The sequence below is a fragment of the Crotalus tigris genome, unplaced genomic scaffold (genome assembly GCF_016545835.1).
Source record: "Crotalus tigris isolate CLP2741 ecotype Arizona unplaced genomic scaffold, ASM1654583v1 scf7180000022411.5474196:2289641, whole genome shotgun sequence".
Lineage (NCBI taxonomy): Eukaryota > Metazoa > Chordata > Lepidosauria > Squamata > Viperidae > Crotalus > Crotalus tigris.
Genome location: NW_024099112.1, coordinates 2,047,063 through 2,061,692, shown reverse-complemented (window position 1 = coordinate 2,061,692; position 14,630 = coordinate 2,047,063). Strand labels below are relative to the sequence as shown.

At 35.3% G+C, this 14,630-nt stretch overlaps 1 protein-coding gene across 5 annotated transcripts in view; it reads right to left on the bottom strand.

Moving 5' to 3' along the window:
- Nucleotides 1–11,404: 11,404 nt before the first annotated feature.
- Nucleotides 11,405–14,630, bottom strand: part of ADORA1 (adenosine A1 receptor) — a 46,659-nt gene continuing 43,433 nt past the window's right edge. For all 5 annotated transcript variants that reach the window (XM_039319171.1, XM_039319168.1, XM_039319169.1 and 2 more), the window contains one exon: nt 11,405–12,278. In XM_039319171.1, coding sequence (XP_039175105.1) covers nt 11,669–12,265 — 597 coding nt within the window. In that variant the 5' untranslated portion in view covers nt 12,266–12,278 and the 3' untranslated portion in view covers nt 11,405–11,668. The remainder of the gene's footprint in view (nt 12,279–14,630) is intronic.

Below are 14,630 nucleotides of genomic sequence, written 5' to 3'. Positions count from 1 at the left end.
TCCCTGCTCAAGGTTTAGACTTATTAAGTATGCAATTTATGCTTGGTTTAATTCCGTCATAAACCACTTTTATCACACTCAGGAACCAAACTTCATACCCAAATACCTCAAAATTAAAGACTATTAATTTTATCATGCTTATTTTCTTAATCAGCACATATACAATAAACAGTTATACAATATTTATTAAAACTAATACTCTATTAAAAATAAAACATTGCTAATTTTTATAAAATACATACACACCAGTGCTAAGATTATATAAACATGTTCAATAAATTTGCCACATTAACAGTAACAGACTTGAAGATATCTAAAATAAATCCTTTGGTACTTGTGAATTAAATCTTCAGTTGGTTTTTCATCCACAAACCTTTTATATATATATATATATTTTGCTTATTAACGCCTTAGAATTCAAGTAACAGCTCATCTTTTGAAAAATAAGAAGCAGCAATGTTTTTTTTTTTCTGGTTTTACAGCCAGGAAAATGTAGATGAATTCTATTCAGTTAATTGAAATTATAGACATGGCATTTAGTAATCTCCAAATATGCAGGGATAGTAATTATAGTACTAAAACTCTCCCAGAGTATGCTACGCCTCCCAAGAATCTGGCATCTCCAGTTTCCTCACACGATGGAAGGTACCGAGTTGGAGAAAGCCAAAAATCTTAGTTCCTGTCTTCTATTTGTGTTGAGATACAAACATCCAAAATTTCCAACCAGATAATAGAGGATGTGGCAGCCCTGTCATATCTGAAATCAATGATATAAATGTAAACCAAATAGCAAAGTTTGTGGTCTGAAATTATATGGTAGCTATCAGTTTTGTCCCTCAGTTTGCTGTGCATTGCATCCTTAATTGCAGAATAACTATGTCACTAATCAGCTTCCCTGAGCACAAAAACACATACAGAAGCCTTGCTGGTTTGAACTGGAGCCAATTTTAGACTTTCCATTTAAAAATCTACTACTGTAATGAATCATCTGGAGATGAGATACACAACTGAACCATTTTTCGTGATAAAAATTCAGCAGAGGAAGTTAGTAAGTATATCTAGAAAATTATCCAACCTGATATTCTAATTTTTGAATGAACATTTCTGATGCAAATCCATACCTATGATTCTCCATAATATTCTCACAATATATAATTGTTCCAATATTTTTTAGGTTGAATAGCAGACTTTTCTGAATTAGGCAAACTATATACTATTTTATTGTAGGGACCAGTTTGCCTGAAATTCCCTATATGAAAAATCCCCATACTAATGTTATAGTCATTTCATTAAAATATGGGTATTTCATTAGGGTTACTTGCAATTCATATATAGAAGGAGAAGTAGATAAATAGCTTCCAACATTACTTTGAGAAACTAGATGACTTGACTAAGAGTACATAGTTATACAATACACAGCCATGTGCCTGACTTCATGTGAAGCTATTGACATAAAGAAATATACCAATTTATTTTTTAATAATATTAAATTTACAAGTAGAGGAAGGAATTGCTTATTTATTAAATCATCACTCACTGTTTCCCACATATTAGCAGTCACCTTTACAGAATAAATAATATTCCGCCAAATATTCTGGCTGAAATTTCTTGAGAACATGAGTGAGAACAGCTAAAGGTCTGCCTTAAGACCTCAGAACACTGTTCTAGATCCCCATTGGCATGTTATTTATACAACCAAACAGCTACATTCCACTGTTCATAATGAACTATAAATGTCTTTTGGGCTGCCAGAGAGGGAGCAAATTCCTCAGGGAGTGAAGAATATGAACTTTTTTGATGGAAAAGATTAACCCTTGCCTTTATTCCCAGGCAAAAAGTAGGTTGTAAAGGGCAGTAGTTGCATTATATTTGTTCTGCAAAAAAGGTATTGTTAAATTAATGCAATTATCAAAATACAAAGCAAACATGTTGACTTTACTGTGATAGATATGATCTTATTAGTGAATAGATGAAAGCCATAACTTCATCATGCATTAATCTCAAATGATGGACTTCTATGAATACAGTTTGTTCCAAAGTCCAAGACTATGTCGATAAATTCTGTATGATCCTAATCTCTGTTGAGACAGCATGGATAAAAGAAATAGGACAAGCATCCATAGTCTTTTTCATGACCACATTAACTGAATCTGGCAGAGGAGAAAGTTAGAACAGTGTAACATTGAACATGCATGTTACTTCTCAAATGTATTTATTTCTTTAATATATAGCTTGTCCAGCACCAAAGTGACTCTGGGCAGTATTAAAACTAAAAAGCCAATGTAACAAATTAAAAAAAAAGAGAGAATACCAAAACAAACCAAGACATATCAAACCAAATAGAACAAAAGCAAGCAAAACATGGAACTTCATGGTTATCTTATCCAGATAAAGCCTGGTCTTACACAATTCAAATCATTCACATTGTTGAGTCTATTTGTATAAATAAATTCATCTGATTAACATAATTATTTGATTTAGGAAATTGACCTATACATTTTGGCTATTGGAACTGGTTTGAACTGAATGTGCAAATAAATATGTGACTGTGCACATGCACAAAAGGCATTTGAATTAGTCTGAATATAATCATTTTGAAAGCCAGATTAGACAATTGTAATTGACTTGTCACTTCAATTTAGAACTAAATTTGGAAGCACAATGGGATTCCATCAAAGAATTGAAAACAAAACAAAACCCCAAAAATGTATTTATTTGGCAGACAGCCAAATTACCAAGAACAAGTACAAGCAACCTGAAACTATAGAACTGAGATCAGGAAAGCAGTAGATTGAAATAAGCTGAAATTAGTGAATGATATTAAGAATATCAAAAAAGTGTTGTTTTAGTTATGTTTGAAATAGAAAAAAAGCAGCTGCTCAATGAAGAAAGCAAAATGTTATTCAACTCGAATTTTGGCTCAGTCTTCACCATCGAAGAAAAAAGAAAAACTGTAGGTGGATGAACAGACAAGATTGAAGCTTATGACTGACAGAAACATGGCCAAAAGAATGCCTGCTTATGTTTAGTGATATTACATTTCCAGGACCAACTAAATTACATCTTATTTTATTTATTTATTCTATTACATTTGTTTGCCACCCATCTCACTGCAAGGTTATTAACAGAACTTGCTGATGATTTGGCCAAATCCTTACGCATTATCCTTGGAGAACAGATGAAATCCTGGAAAACTAATGAAATCCAAATGAGGGAGAAGAAGAAATGTGGTCCTTGTGTTCAAAAAGAGAAGAAATAAAATTTCAGCAAAATGCAGCCTGGCACTGATACTTGAGAAGATTCTAGAATAGATCATAAACAGATCAATTGGAAAGCACCTTGAAAACAATGTAGAAATTATGAAAAACCAGCTTTCCATTTTAAAGAAAAAAAATTGCCAAACAATTTTTAATCTCATTTTTTTCTAAAAAATGGGTAACTTCCTTCCTAGATTAGGGGAATGCTCTAGACACAGTATGTCTTGACTTCAGCAAAGCATTGATGTAGTTGCTTTGTTTATTTTGTTTATTCTACTTTGATGGGACCATAGCTCAAGTATTTTAAGAATTTAGACAAACTGCAACTTGTTGGAGAAGAACAACATGATGATCAGGGGCTAGAAACGAATTCCTGTGAGGAAGGATGGAAGAAGATGGATTTAGTCTTGAGAAAACATGACTTTAGAAAAAGTTTCCTAACAGTAAAATCAGTTCAACAGTGTCACCATTTACTCAGGGTAGTAATGAGGGTTCCTCTTCACTAGATGTGTTCAAGTGGATGATAAACAACCTCAGCAGGACCCTATGATTTTATGAAGTGTCTCAATCAAATCTCAGAACTGAATATTCACCCATCCACATACTGCTGTGTCCATTGGAATTCATGCACATGACTGAAAATATACACAGAGCTACTATTTTAAAATCGAGGGCAGGTGACGATAAAACTAAAATCTGAACAGAAAAACTAAAGGTCATTATTAAAATCTACATAAGCTTGAAAGAAAAAACAACCTATTCCTGGGCTTGCTTTTTACAGAAAGTGGGAAAAAATTGCATAAGACTGGAAAATATGGGCGAATAGATTTCCCAGAAGGTAAAAACATTTCACCTTTGATTTTTATTAATAGTTTTATTAAGAGAAATAGCACATTGTTTTCCTCACTTTCAATGACTACATTTTAGAAGCAGTTTTCCCCAACTGTCTGATATTATTTTAAACATGACCTGATTGCATCCAGCTGAAGTTACAGATTCCATCCTGACATAGAGAAGGATCTGCCAATCATTATTATTGGCATAATGATTGAACAGGAAAGATTCTGCTGGGATGCATCAGGTTTTTCCTAGGCTGAAGTTATTATTGGGACTAATGTGAAACATCTGGACATGGGTTGACCGCCACCATATTCTTACTCTCTAAAGTGTTAGAAACAAACAATATTTATGGCTCAATTTCCTAAAACAAATTGACTTACACAAGCAAGCCACTTAAATAGATAGCCTTGAATGACTGAGCATTATAAAAGCAAGCCCACTAAGTAGGAAGCACTCAGTGATTGAGCATTGAGTCTTTGCAATTCCTATATTTACTCTGCTACAAAATAAAGTCAAACTCTATTCCTGGCATTAGCACAAATGGCTGCTCTATGCAGTTTTCTTGACAACAGAAAGGATTTTCCACAGCTTGAGAGATATATTTAGTAGTTAAGTGCTTATATTTCTTCATAAGAAGTCATTCAAAAAGTCTTCTATCTCATGTCCATTTTCTGAATGTCTAATAGAAGAGTACCATCAAAATCTTCTGTTCTTTATTTGTTATATTTACATCCCATTTTTCATTCAGAAATTACATCCTCCAATTTTCCCCCACAACTTTACTTTGAAAGTAATCTATATGGTTCAATTTCTATAGCAATTGCATACAACAATGAGCTAACATTTCTTACATAATTTTAATATGGGGAATCACTTTTCAAAAGATACAAGAAATGGAGAAGTTATAATTTGGTGTAATGATCATATCATTCATCTGAAATAATTTTCTGGTTTAGCCATATCTAGGAATAATCATATCACAACACCAATCAGAAAAATCAAGCAGGATACATTTACCATAGAAATTGTTCACTAATTTTCTTCACTGTCCATAGTGTGCAAATCTGATCAACAATATACTTCCTTCCAGATAGCAATAACTCAAAGTTGATATCCTTCTGTTATAAGAAAAAAAGTCTCATGTCACTAATAGATTTACTATGACATAACCTTTATAAAGGTTATAAAGTTCTGTCATGTGGATATACACGCATAGAAACATAGGAACTCAAATATATACAATGAAAGCAAGACAAACATTGAACAGCTATTATATATGAGACCCATCTACAAAAAACCTCTGTGTAAAAGGCTATGAAATGTAAGAAGTATAACCTATGACATTTCTATACAAAACTCATATGTATAACTTTGCATGGAAATGTGAACTTTTGTGCAAATACATTTTTAAAAGATGGCACCCTTTAAACATTATGGATTTTGTCCTTACTGTTACAGCATGTTTTCTCAATATATCCAAGAAAGGAGCAATCAACTAAGTGTATTTACCAACTGACAATTAACACTTAACAAACTAATTGTTAATTATTATTGTATTCTGCCTTTTCTCTAAGAGCTCAGTTGGTTGCACATAGGAGTGGGGGGGTCTCCTTTCATTTTATTCCAATAAGACCCTTTAAGTCTGGTTGCACTGTGAGAACAAATAACCTAGAGTCAACCAGTGAACTTTATGTCCAAGTTCACCTCCTTAAATACTACACAACTGGGCCCTTTTGGCTCTTATTTAACAAAAGGAGATATCACAACAAATACTGGAATTGCTTATGGTGCCACAAGGACCCATCCTGTCCCTTTATTACATGCATTGTTAAATTTACTTCAAAAAACATTCAGTGTATAATTGATCTTGTGCTCTGACCTTTCTATTTTTTAAAATTGATTCATTGCAACATTCCAATCCACATTGAACTGACAAGCACAATTTAGGAAGGAGCAAAGAAACAAATTTAATAGGCCACCAAAGTTAAATCCCATTGTAAGTGCTTTTGGTTTCACTGGGGATTTTATCCTGAAAACAGCATATCAAGCTATAAAAGAAATGAATAAATAAGAGAAAGTGCTTTTTGAGGTCTTAGAAGTGCTTAAGTAGCTGAGTGACCTCTTTCTCACTTTTTTTTGCAATGATTTCAAGTGCTATTAACTATAAATCATTTACACTATTTAATTCAGTTCATTCCCATTCTATCCATAATTTAAATTAACTGGTTGCTGTTTGATTCTCAAGGAAAAGGGGGGTTGTTATTGTGAAGCTACTGATTTTGCTGTTGATTTGAATGGTAGAGCAGGAAACTTTTATTGAAGGAACACTCAGGGATAAAGTGTTCTTGCTTTACAGTATTTGGGAGCAGTGAAATAGGGACCTCTCCAAATATGAAGGAAACAGCAGAGAATATACCTTTCTTTAGACTGAGAATGGAGAGAAAGGAATATTTTCACTTCAAAATTCAAATTATCTTTTACTGCTTTGATAAACAATGCAACAACTGACAGCTCTTACACCCAGGAAAGTTTCCACTTTTGACAGGAAAGGATTTTGAATAAAGGGGCTGCCCTTATTGTATTAATGCAAAAAAATTCAGGACCTGTGCTTTTCTTTCCAGTCATTGTTTAGGTAAGAATTGTTTGTCAGAATATACTGTTTGCGTTGTGATTCTTTATTCCCTCTTCTCCAAATCAGTTTCTCATTTGTCACCCTTAAACACACAAGAGGCTCAGTAAGTTGAAGCACCAGCTGACCTCATCTGGGGTGGGAAGGTTGCATTTGGTTAGAACTCAGGTGAGGAACTATATGGCTGTAGGCTTCACTGAGAAGCAGAACAAATACCCTAGAACAGGGGTGTTAAATTGCCGGCCCGCAGGCTGGATGTGTCACGCCAAAACTGTGCCCACCCCATTGTTGGCAATGGGAAAAAAGTCGTGATACATTGCGACACATCACGTGACATTGCAAGTTTGACACCTGTGCACTAGAAGAAGGTATGGAAACCACTTCAATATTGTTGCCAGTAACTACATGGAGGCATTTATGAAGTTACCAGGAGCTGAATTTGATTTAGAGGAAACTCTACGAGATCATTAGATTAACCCACTGAATCCTAACAAAGACCTATCTACTTTTGCATCCTGCTTTTTTGCCAAGCCACTAGCCCAAAAATAAATAAATGAGTAGAATAAAACAGCATCCTGTTGTTTATAGTTTCCAGTAACTGACACTTAGAATTACTTTGGCATTGGGTTCTTCAGCAGCTAGATGATTATGATAAAAGAAGTATCCACTGCAGGGATAATTTTGGTAACCTTTATCATAATCTTTGATATTCATCTGTTTCTTTTGCTAAAAAAAAACCTAAACATTGTGCTGTGGCCTATTGATAACTTTGGTTATCTGTTTCAGCATTTCTTCTAGTTTTGCAATATCCTTTTAATTAAATACTCAATAATTTTAAATTATTATGGTTAGATTCTTGAAAGAGAATTACATGTGTTACCTTGTGATTTTCCTGAAGAGGAATCAATGGCAGATGGAAATCCATAGTGGAGTCACAGGAATAAGGCAGATTTAACTTATGTTAAGTGACTAGAAGAACAGAAAGAGAGAAAGACAGAAGGAAAAAGAGAAATGGAGGAGACAATACCATTTTTTTTGTCTTTTTCCCTTACCATTTTTTTAATTTAGAATAATGGAAGAGTTTTTCAGGGAAACTCTGAAACCTGCACATTACTATATATTCATCTTTTTCCCTGCTTACTTCTAGCATTCATTTCTAAATGACAAAAGGGGGGAAAAGATTAAGCAATTTGGTACAAAACAAAAACAAGGAGACCCAGACAATCTGGCTCATAAATATTTTAAGAGAATCTCTGTTCTTATTATCAAAAGCAAGATAGCCTACTTTCTCTTTAGGCATGAACTAATTAATTGAGAACTGTTGCTAAAGTATTTTTAAGCAACTGGACTACTTGTCTTTTTTCTCCACTGGAAAAAAAAATGAGATTCCAGCAAGTTTTAGAACACAGAATTATCTTTTTTTCAGGAAAGGCATGGGAATTTATTAAGCTGATAATCATATGGAAAGGAAGCTTGTGACTCTGGTGCTATGATATATGTGTGCACTGCTGAAATGGGAGTACTTTCAAACAACCATGCAAATGGAAGCAGAATGCTATTGTTTGTTAATCGGACCCCTGGTACACACAGGCTTATAAATATCCCTTGACCATGGCAATTTCTGGGCCTTTCATTCTTCAGACTGCTGTACTTTTGCAATTAGGTTAGGTAACCTAGAATAATAAGACTGTATGTTACTCTGAAATCAAGGTTATTCATGTTCAGTAGAAACAAAGCAAACCTTCATTGATTATATGCTCTAAGGCAGTATTTCTCAACCTTGGCAAACTTTAAGACTGTGGACTTCAATTTCCAGAATTCCCCAGCTAGCCATGTTATGCTGGCTGGGGATTTCTAGGACTTGAAATTCACATGTTTTAGAGTTGTCAAGGTTGAGAAGCACAGCTCTATTAGCTAATGTTCTTCAATTTTGTAGAAATGATAATTTTGTAATGTGAGGTCTGTCTAATCTGCACTAGGTAGTTGTACTGCTCAGATTGCTAAATAGAATTGTTTTTTCATGGTATCAATTTAATACCTCTGATGAAAAGAAAAGAAATACTGCCTACCTATATTGTTAATTAATATACATTAGTTCAACATCAAGACTGGAACAAACTAAGAACTGAAATACAAGCCACAATCAACTTCTTGGCCTGGTCCTGCTTCAGTTTCTTAATTATGTTAGTTTTGGAATTCACTGATATTATTTGATCTGACAATTCTTTATCCAGCCTGGTGATTCAATATTTATAGATTTTGTCAGGGCCTGACTCTTCCTCCACTTCCTTCCCAAGAAAGTTAATATGTTATACGATTTGTTCTGCTTATTTAGATGCATAGGCAGTCCTTGACAACCATAATTGAGCCCAGAAGTTGAGGCAGTCATTAAGCATCATGTGACCACACCCAATTTTATGACCTTTTTTTGTGGTAGTTATTAAGTGAACACTGAAGTCATTAATTGCATGCTGAAGTCATTAAATGAATCCATTTTATCCAATGGGCATTTTTTTGGCAGAAACCTCAGAAATCTTGGAAAATCAGCAAAAAATGCAGTCATTTGAATGCAGAACAAAACAAATAGCCCTAAATGCAAGACAGATGTCAAGAGCCCAAGAGGCAATTACTTGATCATGGGGGAAGTGTGTGGCCATGGAAACTGGGTCATAAGTACCTTTGGGGGAATCCATCATAACTTTGGTTACTAAGCAACTGGCCATTAAGCCAGAACTTCCTGTAGCAAGTTGTTTCTCATAGGTAGGGAAGCTGAATTTAATCTCATCTGCATGTCTAGATCAATTACAAAAGAATTTGTTGACCTTTTGCTCCTAAACATAGCCAATCTTCCATAATTGTCAAAAATTTTAACTCAACACTTGCTTCTTCAGGTTATTCATCTCTAGGAAGCTCACGGTAACAAATCAATACAGCTTAAAGTTTTCCCTGACTGCAAGTTTACCTGCAATCGCAATGCATGCATTCAAAAAATGAAGACTGTATTATTACTTGACAAAGTGAGATGTCTAGATAAAAGTGGCAGATTTGAAGCAAATGGTCAATTAATTTAACTTCTTAATCTTGCATTTCTATAAAAGCATTTTTATCTTTAGATATAAAACTGTCCTTAGAACTGGGCATATTCAATTTGATATAGGTTGTATTGTTGTAAAGAGGAAACTTGAAACGAAATCTTAAAAGAATTCCTTGGCATCAAGGGCTACTACATATGAGTAGCAAAATTCCACATGATCACTAAGTGGCAGCAAAGAGACACAAAAACCCCAAGATTTATTTGTTTCTTTGATTATTTATTTAGGCTTATATGGCACTCCAGTTGATAACAGCTCTGCATTGTTTACATTCTCAGTACTAAGATAAAATGCAATCAATTCCCAACATCCAAAATTAGAAAAATGTCATAACCTGCAAGCAACTAGACCTAGCAAGGTACCCAACCTTTATTGCTGGTGAATCCAACAAGTACTGTGCCTCCCCCATGGCATACTTAACTAATCTCAAAGTGCCTAATCACTGGAGTGTCTTTACTCTGTATAGTACAATGTCAGACACAAGGACAGCTGTCCTTGAGAGTGGATACAAGAAAATTCGCTACCCATAGAGGTTATGTCCTGTGACTCTGGCTCATGGAAACAACAGAGCATGTATTCCTCCAGTGCCTACATTACAGAAACACTTGTACTAGCCTCATGTCGCTATTATTGCATAAATTCCCAAGGCACGCAGGCCAATTCTACACCTTCCTGCTGCTTTCAGATACTAACCTGCTACAACACACAATGTTGCCAGGTTTCCCAAGCAGTGTGTAAAACCCACCTGATGATCTGTAATAGATTTAGTTTGCCAGATATTAACCATATGCTCTCCTTCACCAGTCTAATGTTTTACTCCTCGTTTTAGGCTTTTGCTTTTATATGTATAGTATATTTGTTTTTTAATTCTCAGTTTTTTATAATTAATATTATTTTTAAAAACTTTGAGGTATTTTTTTTATTCTTTTAATTGACTGTACCCTTCTCCTTATGCTGGTCTTTGACCATAACAAATATTTGATTTGACTGGACAGTCAACTGGCACTGCCTATATTCAGGACCATCACAGCTTACTCTCTCCAAAGATTGTCTAGAAAACTCAAGTTTTAATGGATATCAGGAACTGCAACAAAGATGGGTCAACACTATCTTCAGGGACATACTTTTTCCAGAAGAGGGGAACCACCACAAAGAAGATTCCTGCTCTGGCTCTGCAGAAGGCCTTTCCTATTGAATCTCACCAAGTTGGCAGAACCCACTGTTGTCTATTATTCAATTAGATTTTTGCTGATGTATTGAATTAATCTAGTATTAAATATGTAAAGATTTATGGCAACAAGAAAAAAAGTCACATAATAGTGGCATCTAAAAAAAGCTTGCGACTGGCACTAAGTTGCTGAACATATGAGGATATGAATTGCTTCTCTGATCTTGCTCATACAAACTCTTAATTATTGTACTTGTCAATATTAAATATAGAGAGTGCTCATGTTTTACAACCATTGAAGGCAAGAGTTTCCTCCAGATTAATCTTTGCTTTTTCTCTGGATTCTTTTATATGACTATTGAGGACTTCAACATTTACTCCAGTATATTGCAAATTCCTACAGGAAAAACAAAACCACTGAGATTAATTTCTTCTTTATTGGAATGAAAGATATGTCACAGCTTTTTGTTGGTATATTTCCCCTTTAAATAGGTAAAATATGTCAATTTAAGAACAGAATATCAAGTGGTACAATGAATATTGCTAGTAGAAGTAATAAATAATAACTCTTGGTTGCCTGTGCGCTTTGCCTACTCAGAGACATTGAATAATGAAAGGAATATTTATAGATCATCCTGTATAGTTTGAAAGCTGCAGCCCCAACCACTGCAGTCCATAACTCCTAAATAGCAATGTCAGTATTACCAATATTATTTGCATTCTTGTCCACTTTGCAATAAAAATACTGGTTCCAGATTTGCAGGAATGTGGTTCTGAATTTTTTAATCCTAAATGCATAAACAATGGGGTTCATGGCTGAGTTCCAATGAGTCATACATATAGCAATAGAGGTGAACTTTTCCAAAGCCTCCGATTTAACAGAGAATAGGTTGACGCAGTTGCAAATGTGCAGAGGAAGCCAGCAGAGAGCAAAAAGGAATAGCACCAAGGCAAGAGATTTAGCAATTTGCAGTTCCTTCCCATAATATTTTTCTGGGTATGCTGAATTGGAGCCAAACTTTTTGTTGAGTTGCTTGCGAATTATCTTGAAAACCTCTATGTAGATGATGAGCATAAGGACCAGTGGAGGCAACACCCACCCGAAGAAATTGAAATACACCATGTATTCCATGGTGATGACTCTCTCAAATTGGCAAGAGTTGTTGAAGGTGTAGTTTTTCTCTCTCAGTCTGTTCCAGCCAAATAGTGGAGTCATGCCCACAAGGAAGGAGATCAGCCAACAGCATCCAATAGCAACCCCTGCACGTTTGGGGGTCATCACATTCTTATAACTGCAGAAAAAAAAGAAAGAATAAGATTGTGGCATTACAGAAATAGCTATACTTGTGTCTCAGTTAATTTCCCTTCTTATTTCTAATCATTATTTATTTATTAAAGCAGAGTTTCTCTGAACTTCCCTTCTATTTCTAGATTATTCACTTCTAGTTTTTTTCCCCATTACTTTCCCAGCCTTCCCACAATCTTTCGCAAGAGGGCTGTTTTTCTTATGAAATTTTCTTAAAACAATACACAATCTTATATTTTTCCAGTAGCCAGAAGAGATTTATGACCATCATAATAATGCATAACCATTGTTTGAACTAAAGAATCCTTTAAAAAGGAGATAGAGATGCTTGGCTATACCACAAGTCAATTAATAAGGCTGGCTTATTCAGAATTAACCTGATGAGAGAAGCTAGGCTTGATGAGGACCAATTGTGATCAGATAGGGTCAGAGATTTCTAGTGTTCAAGGAGCAGCCTCAGCACAACAAAGCAGATGCAACATATTGATTAGTGGGAAATCTGTGTCTTGACTCCCAATCTAACAAACTGCTTGCTAGAAGATATCCCTTCCATTTGACTTTGTTTTTTCTCTAGGCCTTTCTTTTTGTTACTCGTTTGGATGGTGTTTCTTAGAGAGTTTGCTCTTGATATTCTGGTCTCGGACTGAATTTATGAGGATGAAATTAGTTTGACAGATTTAGTGCAGTAATAACCCAGAGAAAGCTGCCATCCATGAGGCCAGGACATCAATATGTTTGCTGTGCTTTTTTACACATCCCCCCCCCATCTTATTCTCCTCCCCCCTAAGCACTATCAGTGCTTAGTTCATGTCACTTCCTTTCTATTCCCTCATGAAGTAACTTGAAACGGACACTTAAAATGCCAGGCCAACTGTAGTTTAAAATAACCAATAGGTGCTAAGCAAATATCAATCCATGATTTTTGTTCAACATCTGAGAAGCAAAGTTGTATCATGAGAAAAGGGGAAATATTACATTTTAAGTTGAAACAGATCAAGATAAAATTAAACTGGACTGGATATGAAAGACATGAGTTTTAAAAATTGTTAGTAGGTCTTCTTGATGGGAATGTTATGGGAATGTGAGGGTGAGATTTAAAGAGATGGAAATTCTATTTAATTAGAAGCAGTGAAACCTAAGATGCATATGAATACAATATGGCTTTATTCAAATTACCTTCACAATTCTTTGCAATGGCCTCTATCAGCCCTGGCAAGAATGTCTACCACATCCTGTTCTGACTTAAGAGTGCCTAGAATTATATGGGGCCAATACAGGTAGTCCTCAACTTACGTCCACAATTAAGCCCAGCATTTCTGTTAAGTGAGACACTTGTTAAGTGAGTTTGCCGCATTTTATGACCTTTCTTGCCACAGTTGTTAAGTGTATCACTGCAATTGTTAAATCAGTAACAGTTGTTAAGTGAATATGGCTTCCCCATTGATTTTGCTTGTCAAAAGGTTGCAAAAGTTGATCACATGACCTTGGGACACAGCAACGGTCATAAGTATGAACCAATTGCCAAGCATCTGAATTTTGATCACATGATCTTGGGGACGCTATAAAAATCCTAAGTGTGAAAAATGGTCATAAGTCTCTTTTTTCAGTGCCGTTGTAATTTTGAATAGTCACTAAATCAGTGGTTCTCAACCTGTGGGTCGGGACCCTATTTGGGGTCGAACGACCATTTCACGGGGGTCGCCAAATGCAGTCCGCCATTTTTTCCCCCTTTTCCTTAGCTGTGCTACTCCCTTTTATTCTATTGGCTTTTGAAAGCCAATAGAATAGACTCTCTTGAATAGAGTCTAATTCTATTGGCTTTCAAAAGCCAATAGGAATTGTCCAGGCTGTCTCTGCCCTGCTGAGCCCGCCAAAAGTCCCATTCTGCAAACGGTGCTGCACCAGTTGAGTAGTCCTCGACTTACGACCGGTTGAGTAGTCCTCGACTTACGACTGGTTGGGGGTCACGGCATTAAAAAGGTTGAGAACCACTGCACTAAATGAACTGTTGTAAGTAGAGGATTACCTGTACTGAAAATACATTTAATATCCCCTGAAAATGCTCCAATGTGGATACATAACAGTAAAGAGAAACAAGATACCAGAATCCCCAAGCACTGGGACTGCTGCATGAGGGTCTTACTCTTAGAAAAAAAAAACCTGTAAAACACAGCGCATAGATAGAGCAATGAATAATACTGAAACTGAGTTCTGAAACTAAAACTGAGAAACATCTATGCTGAAATCTGTATTTTAATTTCAAAGAAAGTGGTTTCCACCAAAAGGAGGTTCTGTTTTCTTCCTCATTCTCACAATGCTTTTGAATGTCTTCTAGTTG